Source organism: Rhinatrema bivittatum, chromosome 1 (assembly GCF_901001135.1).
Source record: "Rhinatrema bivittatum chromosome 1, aRhiBiv1.1, whole genome shotgun sequence".
Lineage (NCBI taxonomy): Eukaryota > Metazoa > Chordata > Amphibia > Gymnophiona > Rhinatrematidae > Rhinatrema > Rhinatrema bivittatum.
Window position 1 is genome coordinate 519,525,867 of NC_042615.1, and position 22,377 is coordinate 519,548,243.

Below are 22,377 nucleotides of genomic sequence, written 5' to 3' on the forward strand. Positions count from 1 at the left end.
GCAAAACGATTACTGGCATGGTTAAAAGATGAAGTGAAAGAAGCTATTTTAGCCAAAAGATCTTCATTCAAAAATTGGAAGAAGGATCCATCAGAAGAAAATAGGATAATCATAAGCATTACCAAGTTAAATGTAAGACATGGTAAGACAGGCTAAGAGAAAATTTGAAAAGAAGTTGGCCATAAAGGCAAAAACTCACAAAAAAACTTTTAAAAATATGTCTGAAGCAGAAAGCCTGCAAGGTTGGACTGTGGGATGATCAAGGGGTTAAAAGTGCACTTAGAGAAGATAAGGCCATCATGAAAAGATTAAATGATTCTTTGCTTCAGTGTTTCTGTTTACTGAAGAGGATGTTGGAGAGAGATCCATTTTGGAGAAGGTTTTCATGGGTGATTCAGATCAACTGAACCAAATCACGATGAACCTAGAAAATGTGGTAGAGCTGATTGACAAACTACAGAGCAGTAAATCACCTGAACCAGATGGTATACACCCCAGGGTTCTGAAAGAACTAAAAATTGAAATTTCAGACCTATTAGTAAAAATTTGTAAGCTATCATTAAAATCATCCAATATACCTGAAGACAGGAAGATGGCCAATGTAACCCCTATATTTAAAAAGGGATCCAGGGGTGATCCAGGAAACTATAGACTGGTGAACCTGACTTCATGCTGGGAAAAATCGTGGAAACTGTTAGAAAGAATAAAATCACAAAACATTTAAATAGACATGGTTTGATGGCACACAGCCAGCATGGATTTACCTAAGGGAAGTCTTGCCTCACAAATCTCCTACATTTTTTAAAGAGGTGAATAAACATGTGGACAAGGGTGAACCGGTAGATGTAGTGTATTTGGATTTTCAGAAGGCGTTTGACAAAGTCCCACATGAAAGGCTTCTAAGAAAACTAAACATTCATGGGATAGGAGGCAATATCCTTTTGTGGATTGCAAGTTGGTTAAAAGACAGGAAACAGAGAGAAGGATTAAATGATCAGTTTTCACAGTGGAAAAAGGTAAAAAATGGACTGTCTCAGGGATCTGTACTTGGATCGGTACATTTTAATGTATTTATAAATGATCTGGAATGGGGTACATCGAGTGAGGTGATCAAATTTGTGGATGACACAAAATTATGCAGAGTAGTTAAATCTCAAGCAGACTGTGATGAATTGCAGAAGGACCTTGCAAGCCTGGAAGATTGGGCTTCCAAATGGAACTGGAGGATAGCAAATGTAACCCCAATATTTAAAAAGGGCTCCAGGGGCGATTCGGGAAACTACAGACCAGTTAGCCTGACTTCAGTGTCAGGAAAAATAGTAGAAAGTATTCTAAACATCAGAATCACAGAACATATAGAAAGACATGGTTTAATGGAACAAAGTCAGCATGGCTTTACCCAAGGCAAGTCTTGCCTCACAAATCTGCTTCGCTTTTTTGAAGGAGTTAATAAACATGTGGATAAAGGTGAACCTGTTAGTGTACTTGGATTTTCAGAAGGCATTTGACAAAGTTCATCATGAGAGGCTTCTAGGAAAAATAAAAAGTCATGGGATAGGTGGTGATGTCCTTTCGTGGATTACAAACTGGCTAAAAGACAGGAAACAGAGAGTAGGATTAAATGGACAATTTTCTCAGTGGAAGGGTGTGGGCAGTGGAGTGCCTCAGGGATCTGTATTGGGACCCTTATTTTTCAATATAATTATAAATGATCTGGAAAGAAATACGACGAGTGAGGTAATCAAATTTGCAGATGATACAAAATTGTTCAGAGTAGTTAAATCACAAGCAGATTGTGATAAATTGCAGGAAGACCTTGTGAGGCTGGAAAATTGGGCATCAAAATGGCAGATGAAATTTAATTGGACAAGTGCAAGGTGATGCATATAGGGAAAAATAATCCATGCTATAGTTACACAATGTTTGGTTCCATATTAGGTGCTACTACCCAAGAAAGAGATCTAGGCATCATAGTGAATAACACATTGAAATCGTCAGTTCAGTGTGCTGCGGCAGTCAAAAAAGCAAACAGAATGTTGGGAATTATTAGAAAGGGAATGGTGAATAAAACGGAAAATGTCATAATGCCTCTGTTTCGCTCCATGGTGAGACCGCACTTTAAATACTGTGTACAGTTCTGTTCGCCGCATCTCAAAAAAGATATAATTGCAATGGAGAAAGTACAGAGAAGGGCGACCAAAATGATAAAGGGAATGGAACAGCTCCCCTATGAGGAAAGAATAAAGAGGTTAGAACTTTTCAGCTTGGAGAAGAGACGGCTGAGGGGGGATATGATAGAGGTGTTTAAAATCATGAGAGGTCTAGAACAGGTAGATGTGAATTGGTTTTTTACTCTTTCGGATAATAGAAAAGACTAGGGGGCACTCCATGAAGTTAGCATGTGGCACATTTAAAACTAATCGGAGAAAGTTCTTTTTTACTCAACGCACAATTAAACTCTGGAATTTGTTGCCAGAAGATGTGGTTAGTGCAGTTAGTATCGCTGCACTAACCAAGTTCTTGGAGGAGAAGTCCATTACCTGCTATTAATTAAGTTGACTTAGATAATAACCACCGCTATTACTAGCAATGGTAACATGGAATAGACTTAGTTTTTGGGTACTTGCCAGGTTCTTATGGCCTGGATTGGCCACTGTTGGAAACAGGATGCTGGGCTTGATGGACCCTTGGTCTGACCCAGTATGGCATGTTCTTATGTTCTTAATGTGGAAAAGTGCAAGTGATGCATACTTGTTACTTGCTGTAGTTACACAATGTTAGGGTCTATCTTAGGAGTTACTACCCAGGAAAGAGATCTAGGTATCATAGTGGATAATACATTGAAATCGTCAGCTCAGTGTGCTGTGGCAATCAAAAAAGCAAACAGAATGTTAGGAATTATTAAGAAGGTAATGGAAAATAAAACAGATGATGTTATAATTCCTCTATATCACTCAATGGTGAGACCGCACCTTGAATACTGTGTGCAGTTCTGGTCACTGCATTTCAAAAAGGATATAGCTGCACTGAAGAAAGTGCAGAGAAAGGCAACCAAAATGATAAGGGGCATGGAACGGCTGCCCTATGAGGAAAGGCTAAAGAAGTTAGGGCTGTTCAGTTTGGAGAAGAGACGACTGAGGGAGGATATGATAAATGTCTAAAAAAATCATGAAAGGACTTGAACAAGTTAATGTAAATTAGCTATTTACTCTCTCAGATAGTAGAAGGACCAGGGGGCAGTCCATGAAGTTAGCAAGTAGCTCATTTAAAACAAATTGAAGAAAATTATTTTTCACTCAGCACATAGTTAAGCTCTGGAATTCATTGCCAGAGGATGTGGTTAAAGAAGTTAGTGTAACAGGGTTTAAAAAAGGTTTGGATAAGTTCCTAGAGGATAAATTCATAAACTGCTATGATGGTAATTAATAAGCAATAGTAGCTTGTGATTTATCTAATGTTTGGGTACTTGCCAGATACTTGTGACTTAGATTGGCCACTGTTGGAAACAGGATACTGGGCTAGAAGGACCCTTGCTCTGACCCAGTATGGCATATTTTATGTTCTTATGTTCTAGATTTTAGCCGGATAATGACTAATCCGGCTAAAATCTAACCAGATAAGAAGCTGAATATGCCAAAACGTGCCATTTAGATGGTCAACTATCTATCTAATTGACTTTTGAATGTCTACCTCAAATAGTCTTGTTTCCATTGCACACTTTGCATTTCCCTTACTCCTGACAATCAGTGCACTTCAAAGAGGAACATTTTTTGCACAAATAGCATATTTCTTCTTTCTTCTGCAACCCTCCTAGAATAGTATTGCTTGACTTGTCTAAATGGCATTCTATCTAAAGAGCATTGAAGTGGGGAGTGGGAAAATAATTAGGGATGTGTGTTTGTTTTCAACAAAATAGACATTGGCAACAAAATTGTTATCCCTCCCCCGAACCCAAACACACTGACTCACACCAGTGGAATTCAAATTATGCATATCCCAAAATGCCATGTCCCCTTTCCTAAAATACAAAGGGACTGGCAAATTGTAAATATGCGTTTGCATTACATGCTTTTGCTGACTAGAACTTTTTGCTGACTAGAACTTGTTGTTTACACTTGTTACCAGGCAGTGGCCATCCCCCACAAACACCACCTTGCAACCTTGGCAACACAAACAAGTAACTAAGGAGACAGCCAATGGGAATGCAAAACCATACCTCTAGCTAATGAACTTCTCCCCAATTTGGCACTTTTTAACTCCAAAATTAGGAAAACTAGTTAGTGCGCACTAACATCCAGTTTGTACGCACTAACTCTGAAATTAGGGAAATCCGAAATAAACACCTCTTGAACCATTTTAAAATTGAAATCAAACAGATAACAACCCGAAACGAAAACAACATGAAAAGAAATTCAGTGCACATCCCTAAAAATAATAGGTATCTAGTTAGGACACCACAACCATCTTCTGGCTGACATCTCATTGAGGAAGAGCTATATCCATTCATATTCTTGTACGTACTGTTTTACACTACAACCAATTAATTGTACTGGTTTATGCTACAACTACTTTACCAGAAAATTATCTTAAGTAAAAATTATGAATCCTGTTTTTAAGTAATATAAGATTACCCAAGTTATAATGAATTAGAATTTCTTTGGAAACAAGTTTCAACTTTAATAAAATATAGCCATGAACAAAGATAAATGTGTTTGATTTTTTATTTCTGTTCTGTCTGCAGTACGTGCGTGTCTCCTTCGATACAAAGCCTGATCTTCTTCTTCACCTTATGACCAAGGAGTGGCAACTTGAGCTTCCCAAGCTTCTCATCTCCGTTCATGGAGGTCTACAAAACTTTGAGCTTCAGCCAAAACTCAAACAAGTTTTTGGAAAAGGCCTAATTAAAGCTGCCATGACAACAGGTGCATGGATATTCACTGGAGGAGTGAACACGGGTAAGCACAAACACTTAGAAATTAAGGGGTCGATATTCAGCAGCAGTAGAGTGGGCAAGATTATTCAGTTAACTTTATCTGCATGTTCAGCTGCACTTAACTGGTTACGTGTGCGGTTGAATATCTGGTTAAATCTAACTGCACAAAACTTGTGCAGTTAGATTTAGGGTAGCCATTTGTGCAGACAGTTATCTGTACAAATTCAGCTAGGGCTTGGAACCAACTCTTTCAGTAAAGGAGTAGCAATTTGCGCAGCAGTCCAGTTTCCATGTCATAACCATCAAGGGTAGGCAAGTATGGTCCTTGAGTGCCAAACACAGGTCTGGTTTCCATGCTATCCACAATGAATATGCATAAAATGTATTTGCATACAAGGGAGGCAGTGCATACAAATCTCTATCATGAATATTCATTGTTGATATCCTGAAAAACAGACCTATTTATGTACTCGAGGACCATACTTGCCTACCCTTGATGGTTGTGACATGGAAACTGGACTGAGCTACGCAAGTTGCCACCCCTTTACTGAAAGAGTTGGTTCCAAACCCTTTCAGATCCAAGCTCATCTTTGTCAATGCTCTTTTGAATAGTATATTGAACTGATAAATCTCAGCAGGGATAGGCCATGGTAGATCAGCAGGGGTTTCCCGTTTTGTGACCTGGTTACCAAAGATTCCTGGGTGTTCATGACAGTACAAATACCAGGGATGGAAGATCATTCTGAATTAGGAACTGCCCCCTTCCAGATTAATCTGTTTGGGATCCTTGTACAGCTATCTGCACTTTTTTCCCCAAGGAGCTGAATATTGTCATTGAGCAGGTAAGCCCTGACCAATGCTCACCCTAGTTTGTGCTACTAAATCATGTATAGGGCCACAAAGAAAGTCAAGGAAAAAGCCATCTGTAATAATTTGGTTTTGAAGCTCAAAGCGCAAATCACAGGTAAGGCATGCCATGGCTAGACTAATATTGAATATGTCACTAGATGCCATCAGTCATGGATAGGACCACTTCATATTACCAAGTTTAATGCATTTTACTATGAAACTATGGCTCATGTCTCCCCAGTCCCAAACCCTAGAAAACAAAGAGGCCAGCAAGTTAAACTGCCACCGTTCCTAGATAGCCACTCGTGGCACATGTAGTATGTAATCAGCCAACAAGCCTGCTTAACACTGTCCCTGGCACTCAACCCCAGGTCTGGAAAACATGTTCAATGTTTTTGAAGCCCCACCTGTTTGGTCCCCAGGTGGCAGGTGCTAGGGAATTTCATATTAGGTGTTCATTGGAATTGTCATGGGAAAGAGGCAGGCAACATCCAAAGTAGTGACTAGGACTATCGGTGAGATGATCACTTTAGATGATCAACCTTGCAGGTAGTGGAGAACATGGGTCTCAGGCATTTGTTGCAGCTCTAAGTGCCAAACTATAAAGTGTCTTCCAGGAACACGTTCAGCAGAAAGGTCATCGCCAGTTTGCACAATCATTGCCATAGTCGCATCCAGGTGCTGCTGGGGAAGGCACAGGGGAGCAGTGTGCATGTCACAAGCAACATCTGGACATCCATAAATGTCTCACACTCCTTCCTCTCTCTGACAGTACATTGGTGGGACCTGGCCGAGTTAGGGGCAGGCAGCAGCTCCACAGGGGATGAAGTAACAGGGCATGGGTGGGCTTTGCTGCACACTTACCTGGAGGACAGTGCCCAAACCTCTGCCAATATTTTAGGAACCATTAGAGAAATGCCTGAGTGCAGGCAGCTGGATCAGAGAGCCAGAAGACTAAATACAGGGTTCTTTGTCACTGACAATGGCTCCAGTATGGTAAAGGCAGTATTCAACGGGGGATATCAAGGTGTACAATGCTTTGCTCACACCCTCCACCTAGCAGTGAAGGAGGCCTTGGGGCTGGGGTCTAGGGAGCCAGAGAATGTCTACATGCATGGTTTAATAGAGAAGTGTAGGAAAATAGCTGATCACTTCCACCAAAGTGTGAAAGCAAGAGAGCTTCTCCATGAAAAGCAGGAGGAATTAGAGATGCCTCAAAAGCATCTCATTCATGATGCTGCAGAGGCTAATGGCGCAGCAGACACCCTTGCATGATCTGTCTCAGGAAATGGGAATAGGTATGCAGGCTCCAAAATCCTGAAGCCCTTTAAGGATGCCAGAGAGGAGCTAAGTGCCAGAAGCACCACCTTGTGAGATGTCATCCCCATAGTAAACATCCTGTTAGAAAAGTTGGAGGGCGTTCAACAGGAAGAGGGAGTGAGAGCTGAGGTGCTGCGCTATCTAGCATCATCGGAAAAGCAGGTGACAGAGAGACTAGGACCTCTGACCAGAAACCCCGTATACATGCCCACTACATTATGTCGGCCACGTGTGAAAAAGAGACTCACACTGCAGGCCAACAATCTAACACATATGAAGAGCATGCTGACAGAAAAAGGTCTGTCAACTAGAGTTCTAGATGTTGAGTCAGAGGAGGGATGTAGCAGAGGAGGAAACCCCATTATTGCTCAGGTCAGACAGTAATGCAAGTCAGAGCAGCACTCTGACATTGACACCTAGCACTCCCTCCTCCATTGTAAAATGGAAACATTCCTCACTTCTCTCCCAGGCGATTGTGAAAGACACAAATTCCACACCAGCAATGGAGACAGCAGCTCAAATCTTAGTGACCCGCTATCTCACAGATTCAAACAAGGACATGGACATAGATGTGCTGGTGCATTGGTCCCACAAGTCCAGCATCTTGCCAGACCTAGCTAGAGTAGATCAGAGCTATCTCTCTTGCCCACTAATGAGTGTGCCCAGTGAAAGAGTGTTTTCACTCTAGGCTGTCACCATACTAGATGGAAAAACTAATGTTCCTGAAAATGAATCTGCCTTTGCTTGGGTTTCCAGATTTGCCACAGTGGTTATGGTTGGAACAAGACAGGCTTATGCAGGATACATTAGGCCTCAGTGGTGGTGTTTGGAGAAAAGGAGGCAGAGGATCGCAGTGAGGTCATGCCCCAATGGTGTCTGGCGAACACCACTACCGAGCAATGCCTCCACTGACTTCCCATGCCTGCTTCACCCCAAACAGTTGCTGAGGCAAATCAGGCAGGGGAGGTCAGTGAAGTCATTTCTCAGTGGAGGTGTTTGCTAAACACAACTGGGGCATAATTCCACTCAGATCCTCTGCCTTCTTTTCTCCACTGAGGCCTAACATATCCTGCATAAGCCTGTCTTGCTCCAGTCATAACCACTATGGCCTGTGGCATGTCATGCTCCACCTTATCCACTGAGGCCTAACATATTCTGCATAAGCCTGTCTTTCTCTAAACATAACTCCTGTAGCCTGACACTTCCAGCTGTAGAATGCCATGCTCCTACCACCATATCAAAACAGTTTTAGAAAAGCTCAGGATTCTTAATATTTTCAAATAGACTTTGCAGACCCTAAGAATACTACATTTTCTACCTGCATAGGTATTTTACAAATGCTATATGGACCTGATACTGACAACACCACAGCTTTGGAGGTGTTACAGCTACACACTGCTCACTGCATTGCTCTCCTCCTACCCTTCGAGTTTTGAAAAAATATTAACCAACTTCTGCTGTCACCGCTCCAAGCCATCCTTGCTACATCATGGTGCCCACTCGCTCCATCGCTCTGTGAATGTGCAAGAATTGGCAAATGCCTTTGGGAGTGTTACAGCTACCCTTCTCGCTGCATTGCTCTGGATTGCTCCTACCATTCCAGTTCTTAAGATACCAGCACCACTGCTGCCACTGCCATTCCAAGCCTGTCTTGGAACAATACTGGCTGATTTTAAAAGGAATGCGCATATGCCCATAAACGCACATAGTGCACAAGCGTAGATTCAATGCAATTTTATATTGTGCGCACAACTATGCATGTGTCATTCAAAATCCCCCTGCTGTGCATATGTGTGCGCGTAATATTAAGAGGCGGCTAGAACAAATGTCCTGCGCATACTTCCGCTAGGGGCTTTATCGTCTTTTACGTGCATATGGAGGTGGATATTAAAACATGCTCGCGCGAGGGAAAATCCAGATTTTTCCAATTAGTCCAACAGTTGTCCAGTTGATATTGAGGTTTTCAAAACCCCGCTGGTTCTTCATCCTGTAAGTCCCCCACTTGATGCCAAACTTTCATGCTGTGCTGAAAGCCCTAAAATGCAAGATCTCTAGATTTGCTCCTCATCAGGACCAGCAGTAAAGTTACGTGGATACCACACGGACGAGTGCCATGGTCAGCTTTTTTAAAATTTGGAGTTATGAGCGTAAGCCTTGGCCCCACCTTGGAACGCCCACATGTACTCACTCTTAGAATGTTCTTGTTTTAGGGTACCTCTGACTCTGAAGAAAGACGCTAGACACTCTGGTTGGGTGTTCAACAAAAATTGAAAGACAATGGACATTCAGGTTGGGTATTCAACAAAAATTGTTCAGAATCCAAAAAGGTCCAAGTACAACAAAATTTCTCCATATAATCTTCATACAAAAATGAACAGTCCAAAGTGCCTTTTCTCAGGGCTGTTAACTGAGTCAATGCCCCTTTGGGTGGCAAACACTAGGAAAACCCCAAAACTCTTTAGTGATAGAGAGCAGGCTCCTACTAGGACTGGAATCTCCTATTCCTATTTTTCTAATGAGAAAGTGAGGCTTTAGGTGGCAGCGACCCCAAAAGATATTCAAAGTCCAAAAGAATTCCTCCCAAAAACCAAGAATAAAGATCCACAATTAATTCTCTCTTCTCTCTGGTTACTGCAGTCTCTTTTTAATTAGATGGACGGAGTCACAGCACCTTCCTGACCTTCCAAAGGAGGGGAGGATATCCTCCTTAGACAGTTACAGGATCTCAAAAATACAAAAATCTCAAAAACCAAGACAGTTCTCTCAGTTCTTCTCTTCACTCTCTGGACAATCTCTTCCAGACCTGTGGAGATACTGGCAAGTGCAGAGTCTTTTCACATAGTACAGGTGTGGAGCCTAAATTGAAGACCATGTCAACAACTATCCTTGCTCTTCAAACACTAATCAAAAATACCACACTGCTTCACTTGCACCTCCTGTTTTTATAGTGTGCTGCTGACCAATCCAAAGGAGCCTCAGTGGGTGTGCCTACAGGGATGGTCTGCAAACTACTGGATCCTGGCTAGGTTTTAATGCTAGAGACAATTTAGATAGTGAAGGACTTAATAGTCCCTTTATATCAATAAGTGAAGACATCACCAGGGTGCATAGAACATGATTATATCATCTCTGAGTTACAGTATGGATCTAGGTAAATTTTTATAAGAGACCACAAGGGTATTACAGAATTCTATGTAATAGTAGCCCAATATTATTTTTTGTATTTCAAGATTTATTTGAAATCTTTCTTTGACCACAGATTATTTGTGTCACCATACATGCACTATTCTGCATGCATTCATGACTTACTAATATACATGGAATGAATCAATATATCTACAAACAGTGGGCCAGATCTTAAAAGATACGCATGGGCATAGATTTGTTCGTGCAACCCGGCGCGAACAAATCTACGCCCGATTTTATAACATGCGTGTGCTGCCGCGCGCATGTTATAAAATCCGGGGTCGGCGCGCACAAGGGGGTGCACACTTGTGCACCTTGTGTGCACCGAGCCCTAAGGGAGCCCCGATGGCTTTCCCAGTTCCCAGTTTCCCAGTTCCCTCCAAAGCCGCACATTTTACTTTGAGAAATTAGCGCCTACCCAAAAGTAGGCGCTAATTTCTTCGGGCACCGGGAAAGTGCACAGAAAAGCAGTAAAAACTGCTTTTCTGTGCACCCTCCGACTTAATATCATGGCGATATTAAGTCGGAGGTCCCGAAGGGTAAAAAAAAGTAAGAAAAGAAAAGAAAAAAAATGTTAAATGGGCCGGCGGCTGTTGGGTCGAAAACCGGACGCTCAATTTTGCCAGCACCCGGTTTCTGAGCCCATGGCTGTCAGCAGGCTCGAGAGCCGATGCCAGCAAAATTGAGCATCGGCTGTCAAACTCGCTGACAGCCGCTGCTCCGGTCCAAAAGGAGGCACTAGGGACGAGCTAGTGTTCCTAGCACCTCCTTTTGCCCGTTTCTACCGCCGGGCCTCATTTAAATACTGAATCGCGCACACAGGCGAGTGGCCTGTGTGTGCGCCAGGAGAGCGGGCGCTTGCCCGCTCTCCCACGGACTTAAAAGATACGCATGGGCATAGATTTGTTCGTGCAACCCGGCGCGAACAAATCTACGCCCGATTTTATAACATGCGTGTGCTGCCGCGCGCATGTTATAAAATCCGGGGTCGGCGCGCACAAGGGGGTGCACACTTGTGCACCTTGTGTGCACCGAGCCCTAAGGGAGCCCCGATGGCTTTCCCAGTTCCCAGTTTCCCAGTTCCCTCCAAGGCCGCTCCGAAATCGGAGCGGCCTTGGAAGGAATTTTCCTTCCACCACCGCCACCCCCCCACCTTCCCCTCCCTTCCCCTACCTAACCTGCTCCCCAGCCCTACCTAAACTCCCATCCTGACCTTTGTTACAGAAGTTACGCCTGCCTCTGGGCAGGTGTAACTTACGCACGCCGGCCGAATGCCAGCGCGCCATTCCCTGGCATGGCCACAATGAAGGAGGCCTTGGTCCACCCCCACCATACCCCCGGACCCCCGCCATGCCCCCGGACCCACCCCCTTCCCGCCCCTTTTTCGAAGCCCCAGGACTTGTCCCTGTCCCTTTGCGCGCGTCCCAGGACTTGCGCGCACAGGGACAGCTTGGGGCAGCTTTTCGGAGGTTCCTCACGTATGTTAAGCACGTGAAAATCTGCCCCAGTGTGTGCAAATTGTACTTTCTACTTTAGGGAGACTTGGGTTTAGAGTCACAGCTATTTTAGATGAATGAAATGTAGGTAAAAGAGCTTTCTCAGGTAAATGAGCTTTCTGAAAATTGCCCACTTTCCCCACAGGTAAAAGTCAATGCATTGCATGACGATGTGTGCACTTTTACTCACGTTGAGTGGAAGCATTCCCAGGGGCAGGCATAGAGTAGGAACTTCAAAAATGTGCAGAGTTTTGCATTTTTAAAACATGTGTTATTTTGAAGGGGGAAAGTACACACACAGGAAAAAAGAGGTGCAAATTTATGCCTGTACTTTTTCCCTAGACAATGTTCAAAACAAAGGTATGCACATATATTCCCTCTGAAAATGTAAAGTCCTCGGGGAAAAGTACCATATGCTTTGCAACCATCAGACGACTTTTAAAAATGGCCCCTTACATAACTGAGTCATGTATCTAATATCTATTATCTAGTTTAGATAGTATAATATGGAAAGTGGGATGCTGATAATATAAAGCATGTGGGCTGCTTTGTGGGAAATACATTTTCCTGCCAACTTCACTAAACCATTCTCCATATACAGTGACATTCTGTTGAGGGGGGCCATTTCTGTCCCAGTGAGATGTCCCATTAAATAGGCTTCAGCTGTGCTAATGTTGACAAGGGCCAAAAAATAAATCTGTTTCAATCTAGGCACCTGCTACCAGAAATAAGTGCTTTTTAATGCATCCCGAGTAAGTTAGGTTCCCAAATGAAACTTGTCATTCACATTTTATAAAATAAATTGCAGGTTGCAAAGTATTATACCTGAAAATGCTGTTAATTTTTCCTCTAACATGGTGACAGCTGTCCACTCACTGTTGTAGTTCTATGAAATTTACATTCTAGAGCAAGTAGAGTTTGCTGATAAGAGCAATATATATCCGAGTTGCTTATAATAAATATGCCATTTCAAGGAACAAATTGTGAGCCAGGAAACAGGCTAGGATAATTTTCACAATGATATAATGATACGACAAAAAATAATGTATACAATTTTGTGTTATGAAGGATAATGTTCTGTGTTATGATCATAATAAAAAAAAAAGTCATGCTTTCTGACCATTAATGGCAAATCCTGTGCCATAGCAATACTACTATATCTATATATCACATGTGTTACATGGAGCAGTCCAAACTAAACCTAGAAACTGTGGTTACAAAAGAACATTGACATCAATAACATATCCTCTTTATAAGTCAGCATATAATATCTATATATTCATTTCACTGAAGTCCTGTTTGCTTATAAAAAGAAAAACAGAACATGAGACAACATAAGCACTAACGTGCCGATACCTGCCATTGGATGCGCGTTTTCCCTTGCCCCTTATTCAGTAAGGGGCTGAAAATGCGTGTCCAACCCGCTGAACCCAATAGCGCCCTCAACATGCAAATGCATGTTGATGGCCCTATTAGGTATTCCCGTGCAATTCAGTAAGTAAAATGTGCAGCCAAGCCGCACATTTTACTTTGAGAAATTAGCGCCTACCCAAAAGTAGGCGCTAATTTCTTCGGGCACCGAGAAAGTGCACAGAAAAGCAGTAAAAACTGCTTTTCTGTGCACCCTCCGACTTAATATCATGGCGATATTAAGTCGGAGGTCCCGAAGGGTAAAAAAAAGTAAGAAAAGAAAAGAAAAAAAATGTTAAATGGGCCGGCGGCTGTTGGGTCGAAAACCGGACGCTCAATTTTGCCAGCACCCGGTTTCTGAGCCCGTGGCTGTCAGCAGGCTCGAGAGCCGATGCCAGCAAAATTGAGCATCGGCTGTCAAACTCGCTGACAGCCGCTGCTCCGGTCCAAAAGGAGGCACTAGGGACGAGCTAGTGTTCCTAGCACCTCCTTTTGCCCGTTTCTACCGCCGGGCCTCATTTAAATACTGAATCGCGCACACAGGCTAGTGGCCTGTGTGTGCGCCAGGAGAGCGGGCGCTTGCCCGCTCTCCCACGGACTTTACTAAAAGTAAGTAATGTGGGGAAATGCATAGTTATTGAAATTGAATTTATTTATAAAGTTCTCTGTTCCTCCACGTCTTACTGTTTTTGTGTTTTCATCTCCCTTCCACATCCCCATCTGTATCTTTTGTTCTGCCCAAATCTTTCACTTGATCGGATTTGCCTTCTCCACCGTTCCTATGTGGGGTTGATTAGGCCCCACCATTTGTTACAACAGAGGAATATTCCAGCAGTGGGAGCTTCCAGTGGCGCGGTGGTCACTTAGGAGTGATAGAAGGTCCATCCTCAAAAGGGTGGGTCAGAGACGGGGACAATAGGAGCGATTCTGTGCATCACCAAAGAGAGTGGGGAGTTCGACATCGAAGGGAGCTGGTTAGAAGCAGCCGTGGGCTCTCGCTGGCCTCCAGGGAGGGAGATGGTAGCCTGTCCTCTCTTTTCCATGGCTAAGGTAGAAGAGCATTCTGTGGGGATCCTTTTTGGTGTCCAGTTTCCAGAAGGGTCTGGATTTTAATACTGAAGGAAGAAGGGAAGGTCTTGTAAGGAGCTGAGACAACCACCAGTTAGGGTGTTACCAGTCTTTTTGTGGGAGAAGAGGATTCTCCCTGATTCCAAGGGTTATGGAGGGAGAAGGTGCCTTTTGGGATAATAAGAAAGATGCCCTGAATCCTATCCCACTGCTCAAGTGGTCTGGGGTTTAATCTTTGTCTTTTTGGGCTGGCTGAAATTATCCTTGGATAAAGTCTTTTATTTTTTCTACTATGGACTGTTTCTGTTTTTGTACATGCTGAACTTTTTTATTTTATTTGGTAAACTTTATCATTTGGTTTGAAACATAGCCTTTTGTGTTTTGTTTCCTTTTTTTCAAGAGACTGAGTGTGATCCCTTGAGCCTTGCAGGTGAATTCTATCCCCCACAGCACAAATCCGTGCATTTTCCTAATGTCAAACGGAGCAACCAACAGCTCACCAAGTCTCTGAAGGTGATCCCCCTCCTAAATGGGGGATTACACCTATCTGCTTTTATTTCTCTCTAGTAGTTAATTCCCCTCTCTTTTCATCATATCCTGTCACATTTGTGCTTCCAGACCTATTTCAAAATCCATTTCTTCTGTAATGTTTTTTCAGCTTACTATTTCCTGTCCCAGTTCTTTTTCTCCATCTCTTCCCTTCTCTGACTCCTTCGGTTGCCAAAAAGCTGCCTATCCTCAAGGGTAGGAAACCTCCAGTGCTTTTGGACATTAATCTGTTTGGGTTTTCAAAACATTCCCAATGTGTAGGCAAAAGATAGATATGCATGCACACCACTTCAATTGTATGCAAATCTATCATGCATATTCATTGAGGCTATCCTGAAAACCTGAGCAGATTGGTTGTCCATGAGGACCTCAGGTTGTTCATTCCTACCTATCCTTTTTTATTCTTCTCATACCCATCATATCCTCTTTAGCTTCTTCTGCTTATCTCATTCACTTTTTCCCTTAGACGGGAAGCTATTTGGAACAGACTCTCGCAACCTCTCATTCCCTTTCATTGGTACTTCATTTGTCATCCCAGTTTTCTGTCCTTCAATATATTGTTTTTGCATTCCATGATTTCTGCTATATATCTATGCTTCCATCCTCTTTGTAAACACTAATTTATAGATTTGTACAGACATATAGTACTCTATAAAAATACTGAGCACCTAAGAAAATATAAGTAACTACTATTTCTGAATCTTTGCATGCCATCATTGATGATAATTTGTCTCTTGTCCATTATGCAGGAGTCATTCGGCATGTGGGAGATGCACTTAAAGATCATGCCTCAAAATCTCGCGGGAAGATCTGCACCATAGGTATTGCCCCATGGGGAATTGTAGAAAACCAGGAGGACTTAATTGGTAAAGATGTAAGTTACAATCTATCATTTACTCTGCTTAGATGTTTATAGCTAATCTACTTTTCTGCTTTATGGAGAAGGCTGATCATGCATAAAGTAATTCCAATCAATCATTAGCTAAATAAAAATTCAGATCAATTCTATTTGACATTTAAAATTTGTACTGTTTATACCTGTTGGGATTACAGTATCAGCATCAGCTATAAGCAAATAGAAAGAAAAAAAAAGAAAGACAAAAAAAAAATATATAGATATAGATATATATGAAATATTCATCCTCTTGAAGAAAAACAAATGTGAGAACTGTGATGCAACGTATCACATTTAAAAAATGTTTGAGGACTGGATCATTCAAGGGAATTGGCATAGGATTATAGATTGGTCCACATCATCAATAAAAATTGCAATTCAGCACTAATTGGTATCAGTGGTGGCCATTTTAGTAAAAAGGTCAAAGAATGAATTACCCTCTCACGCTTAAAGGCAAAAATTCCAGAGCAGGAAGAGACAATTTGGCAGGGAAATGCTAACAGATTTGCACTACTAATAATAATGTACTGCTTCTGTAGATAAATGAAGCACTTTGGATTCCATTGCTATCATCCTATACCTTTCATGAGCACCTCTTATGTTTATCCTTTGCTTTCTTGAATTTAGGTAGGTACTGTTATTGCCCCCACAACTTCCACAGGGAAGTGGTGGGTGCATTCACTACTCTCTCTGTAAGGAAATATTACCTAAGATTACTCCATTGAAAGAGGCTTGCCTCCTGTGCATGGAAACCTAGAAGGTATTTAAATGTCTCTATCATATCACCCTATCATGATTTTCCTCTAGGATGTACATGTTTAGATTTTTAAGTCTAGCTCCATATGCTTTAGAATGAAGACCACTGATATTTTAGTAGTCACTCTAGACCAGCTCCAACCAGTTTATATCCTTTTGAAGGTACGGTCTCCAGTATTGTACACAGTATTCCATATAAGGTCTCACTGATGACCTATACAGGAGCAATATCTCCTCCCTTTTTCTGCTGACCATTCCTCTCCTTATGGAGCCAAGCATCTTTCTGGCTTTTCCCGTTGTCTTATTCACCTGTTTAACCACCTTAAGATCCTCAGATATTGTTGCAGATTTTGGTATCATCAGCAAAAGGACAAACATTTCCTGAAATCCTTCTGTAATAATAATAATAATAATAATAATAATAAATGTGTTTATCAGATGTTTTTACATTTTTTGTACTCTATTCATTTACAATTAATGGCTATTTTTTCTGTGACTTAATTTTTCTGCAATGTCACTTATGAAAATGTTGAAAAGAACCAGTCCCAAGACTGATCCCTGTAGCACACTGCTGGTAATAACCCCCTCCTTGGCTTGAATTCCATTTACCACTACACTTTGTCACCTCCCACTCAACCATTTTCTAACCCAGTCACTCACTTTAGGGCCCATAGCAAGGGTGCTCAATTTATTTATAAGTCACCTATGTGGAACTGTGTCAAAGGCCTTACTGAAATTCAAGCACACTATATCTAACACTCTCCCCTGGTCACCCAAATAAATTGATTGGATTCATCTGACAAGACCTACCTCTGGTAAAACCATGCTACCTTGGATCTTGCAATCCATTGGATTCCAAAAACTTCACTCTCTTCTCTTTTAGCAGCAATTCAATTTAATTTTCTCACCACAGAAGTCGGTCTAACCACTTTGTAGTTCCCAGCCTCCATCTTGATTCCACTTTTGTGAATATGAATCACATCTGCCCATCTCCAGTCCTCCAGAACTATTCCCGACTAAAGAAGCATTGAAACGTTCAGTCAGTGGTGCTGCTAGAGCTACTCTAAATTCTCCTAATGCTCTCAAATGTATCCCATCTAGCCTCATCACTTTATGAACCTTAACTTTAATTAGCTCCTCAGGAACACACTTTTCTGAAAATCAGTTGAGGCTTACCTCACTTCCAATCTTATTTGTGCTTGTTTTATGTAGTCCTGCTCCTGACCCTTCCACAGATACCACTGAGAAGAACTATGTTAAGCAATTTCACTTTTTCCTCATCAGCCTATACATATTCCTCTCCTTCAACTCTGAGTCTGAAAAGAACACTTTTGCACTTCCTCCTATCACTAACATATATATAAAAAATAAGGTCTTTTCCCCTGTTTTACAGTATTTTCTGTTTGTTCTTCCATTTGAATCTTTGCTCTCCTGACTGCTTTCCCAGCTTCTATTAGCTTTTCCAGATATTGTCACTTGACTTCCTCTTTCTGAGATCTCATGTAATTTATAAATGCTAAACTTTTTCCCTTTCCTTTTCAGCTACTTCTTTAGAAAACCACATCAGCCTCTTTTTCCTCTTCCATTTATTTACTTTCCTAACAAAAAGATTAGTTGCTCTTACAATATCTCCTTTTAGTTTACCTCACTGCTCTTCTACTTCCTCTAGGTTTTCCACCTAGCTAATGATTTCTTGAGGTACTCCCCCATTTTAACACAGTTAGATTTCCTGATGTCTAGGACCTTTTAATGAACCTTCATCTCCTGTACTCTAATACTTAAACCATGAAAGAAAGAATTTAAAAGAAGGCTTATTATCAATTAAACAAAATGGTCAGGCTTGCCCTAAAAATAAAAATAAAAAAAACATCAAAGTAGCATTTGCTAAACTTTAATTATAATACACTAATTCAATGGTAATTGAATTAGTGCATTATAATTTTCAAGGAAATTAATATATTGCTTATTTTAATTTGAATGTGGGATAGACGAGTAAACTTGTAGACTGGAGTCGCATGACACATTGACTCCAGCCTTCTTTTTTAAAATTCCACTTTATTTATAACAATAGCGTGCACAACATGTAAATTGCTTACTTCCAGTAGTATTATTCACAGTGCTCATTTTAGGACAGAGATGTGACAAGAGCTGCCTTCTCCTGGAGACACTGGACCTTTCTGTTCCCAGTTGGGCCCGCACCCTTACTCCTGCTCAGCAGAGTCCTACCCTCAGAGCTCTCTGTTGTGACCGTCGCTGCCCGACGTCTCCACTCCGCCCACCTTACCTCTTTTGCGACTCCCTCTTTGGTTGATGGAAGTTTGGCTGCCGCAGCGTCATCTTGCCAACCTCCTCCAGCATCCCGGGACCAGCTAGACGCTGCCTTCCACCATGTTATCTTGAACCCTAAGGGTGCGAGTGTGGCGCAGCCCCGACTCAAGTACCAGCTGTGGGGCGAACCTCAGGGGCATCCCCCTGCGATGACGTTATCAAGCCCGGATATTTAAGGTCTTCGTTTTTGCTAGCTATTCGAGTTAGCAAGGGGGATTCCTCCAGGTATCGCTGCGGATGGGATTCGCTCTCTACATACCTTGCTACTCTGCTTCCTCGGACTTTACCAGGGGTATCCGCTCCTCGGGGGCCTCGCTCTCTCTCTTACTTTTCAGGTCGCAGTCTAGAACCGGTACTTGCTCCTTGAGGGCCCACGTTCCCGGACCTGCTACCGAATACTACTATTGCCAGGAAGTCACCGCTGCCTACAACACCAGTGAGTTACCATCTCTCTCTCAGAGCTTTCCCTGGAACCAGGTACTCACTCCTCGAGGGCCTACTTCATTCCAGCCTCTGGGCTACTTCAAGAGACTATTGTGTGAGTGTTACCATCAAGGTTCTGTTCCTGAACTCTGCATACGCTGCCTACTCACTTACTCAGTTTCTCTACAGCTCAGCCATCCTGGAATTGCTGTTCTAATGCCTGAGGGACTACAGCCCAGCCGGGCTCTTCCAGCTCACTAATGCCACCTCTGGTGGTTCACTATACAGTTTAATGAAAGATCTAGTGTGTGTCTGTCTCCCAACTCTGAGCCTGACCAGTGGTCTCTCTCGGGATCTTCCCCCGGGGGCATGGTCATCTGCCACCGGCCCAAGGATCCACCCACAATTATCACAAATAATAACACTCTCTCTCTATCTGGATTTGAAGGTGGTCCAGGCTAGATGCCTGGTCTTGCACAGGTTAAAGAGGAATATTAAAAACACTCCTTCACACCAATATACAACATCTGTGTCCTCAATGTTGCAATGAAAAGTCTACATCCCAAAAACAAATGATAGTGTATCCCGAAAGTGAACTGAAAATCAAAAACAATGAGTACAATATCAGTCAAATAAAAAATATAAACAAACGAAATATAAAATTTCAATAAAACAGAGCAGTCTCTGAGGGAAGAACTTAAATAAACACAAAGGATAAGGGAACTAGGCCATTCTATATATAATATATAGTTAGCCCATATGGATCTTCACTAGTGATCCTGGCTTAGTGATTGGACCAAGCAATGTAGATTAGAGTAATGTTTCTCAACCTTTTCATTGCCAGGGCTCAGCTAGCAACCTTCCTTAAATTACATGGACGGGTTGCAACACTGATGAGTGAGGGAGAGGAGCTCAGGGTCCCTGAAAAAATGAAAGAGCAGAGGGAGAGAATATATTCTATCTTTATCTTCTTTGTGTCATTTTAATAAAGTAACTAACCAGTTTAAGAAAATTGTTTGCTAAGAAAAAAGTTGCTTTTATTTTTTAAAAAGCCCTCTCTCTCTCCCAGCCAGCCACCTATTGATCAGAGAAAAAAAAATCCTCTCTCTTATCCAGTTAGCCACTATTTTGTCAGGTCATTTAAAAAAAAACCAAACCAAAAACATCCTTCTCCTGGAAACAGGATGCTGGGCTTGATGGACCCTTGGTCTGACCCAGTATAGCATGTTCTTATGTTCTAACTAAGGGCCTTCCCAAGATAAACTACAATACAGGGTTTAAAAAAAAAAAAGGTTTTTTGTTTTTTTTTAAATAAAGTTGTAGGCCTTCTCTGCACAAAATATGCAATGCACAGTCCCAATGTTTCCAAAAGAAATGAAACAGGGTTTGTTTGTTTTTCAAACAGGATAAAAAGCAGTTCTTTTCCTCTACTAGCCTGCAAACTTCTCCCAGCACAACAAAGGTCACAGTCCAGGGTTTCCCCCCAAACTCACCCTCAGATAAAGTTGAGGGGGTTTCTCGCCTCCCACCTGTGGTAGAGCCTGACTTAAAGAAGTGTTTCTTTATCCATTCTCTCTTAAAGTCAGCCCTGCTACAACCTCCCATACAAACAGCTTCCCCTTCTTGTAAGTTGTGCTGAACATGTGTATTGGTTTTATCTTTCTCTTCCTTTCACTCCCTTAGATTACTCAGTTTCCATTGGCTCCTCAATGGAAACCTTCCTTCTAGTGTTCTGCCTGTATCTTCCTCTTGACTCGCTCCTGCTGGAATGAATTCCATATCCTCTTGGTTCCTCTTGGACCGCCTCCTGTCCGATGTCAGGAGATTCATGCACTCCCCTCCTCCCCGCCAGTTGGGAACCACCCCTTCCTTCCCATAGGACCTTCCAACCTGTCTTTCCTGTCTGGAGTAGACCTTTCCACCTGACTAGTCCCTCCCTGTTTGGGTTATTTACTCTGTTCTTGTTGAGAGTCCCAGATGGGCTCCCTTTCAGGCTACTTTTTTTCTGCCTTTTCCGAGGTTGAAATCCCTTTTCCTTCTCTTTTAGCTGTTTTCTGAGACAGGGAGAAGCCCTTACTCCTTCACTCCTATGGAATCTATGCAGATGACATTCAGTTTTTCTTCCCTATCACAGCATCTTGGCCATCTACCTCTCAGTTCATTTCTCTTTCCTTTTCCTCCATTAGAGCCTGACTTACTCACAACAGGCGTTCACTCAACTTCGGTAGAACTGACATTATGATTTTAGGACACTCTACTCCACATAACATTCCTTTGTTCTTACAGTTTGATGGCCAGTCCTTCCACATCACCAAGTCTGCCTGTAACCTTGGCTTTCAGCTGGACTCCACTCTATATATGCATGCTTATGTAAAGACAATCATACATTCCTATTTCTATAAACCATGTCTTCTACGGCATCTCAAACGTTTGCTAGATCCACAAAACTTTAAGACTTTATTGCAATCTCTGATAATCACATCACTAGACTACTCTAATATTTTGTATACTGGTCTTCCATACACCACCATCAAATGCCCTGCAGTTAATTTAAAACTCTGCTACAAGGTTACTTACAAGCACATGGAAACACAAACATATTGGGGTAGAATTTCAAAGGGTTATGCACGTAACCCCCGAAAACCTACCCCTGCGCACGCCGAGCCTATTTTGCATAGGCTCGGTGGCGCGTGCAAACCCCGGGACGCGCGTATGTCCTGGGGCTTTCAAAAATGGGCAGTCTGGGGGCAGGGCCGGGGGCAGACCGGGGGTGATCCCAAGTCCTCCGGCACAGTGGCTGTGCTGGAGATTCGCCAGCCGGCATGCGCAAGTTACACCTGCCAACTCCATCAAATAAGGTGGGGGGGGGACTTAGGTAGGGTCAGGGGGTGTTAGATAGGGGAAGGGAGGGAAAGGTGGGGAGGATCCAAAAAGAATTTCCCTCCAAGGCTGCTTCGATTTCAGAGCGGCCTTGGAGGGAACAGGGAAAGCCATTGAGGCTCCCCTTGAGCTCGGCACATGCAAGGTGCAAAAGTGTGCACCCCCCTTGCGCGCGCCGACCCTGGATTTTATAACAAGCGTGCGGCAGCGCACGTATGTTATAAAATCGAGTGTACATTTGTGCGCGCCGGGTAGCATGCAGTAATGTACCCCGCGCGCCTAAA

General features: G+C 42.5%; 1 protein-coding gene across 1 annotated transcript in view; it reads left to right on the forward strand.

The window, feature by feature from the left end:
* The window catches only part of TRPM3 (transient receptor potential cation channel subfamily M member 3), a 466,889-nt gene that overhangs the window by 27,636 nt on the left and 416,876 nt on the right, over window positions 1-22,377 (forward strand). Inside the window, exons 4-5 of the mRNA XM_029615931.1 lie at window positions 4,742-4,955; window positions 15,561-15,685. Coding sequence (XP_029471791.1) covers window positions 4,742-4,955; window positions 15,561-15,685 — 339 coding nt within the window. The remainder of the gene's footprint in view (window positions 1-4,741; window positions 4,956-15,560; window positions 15,686-22,377) is intronic.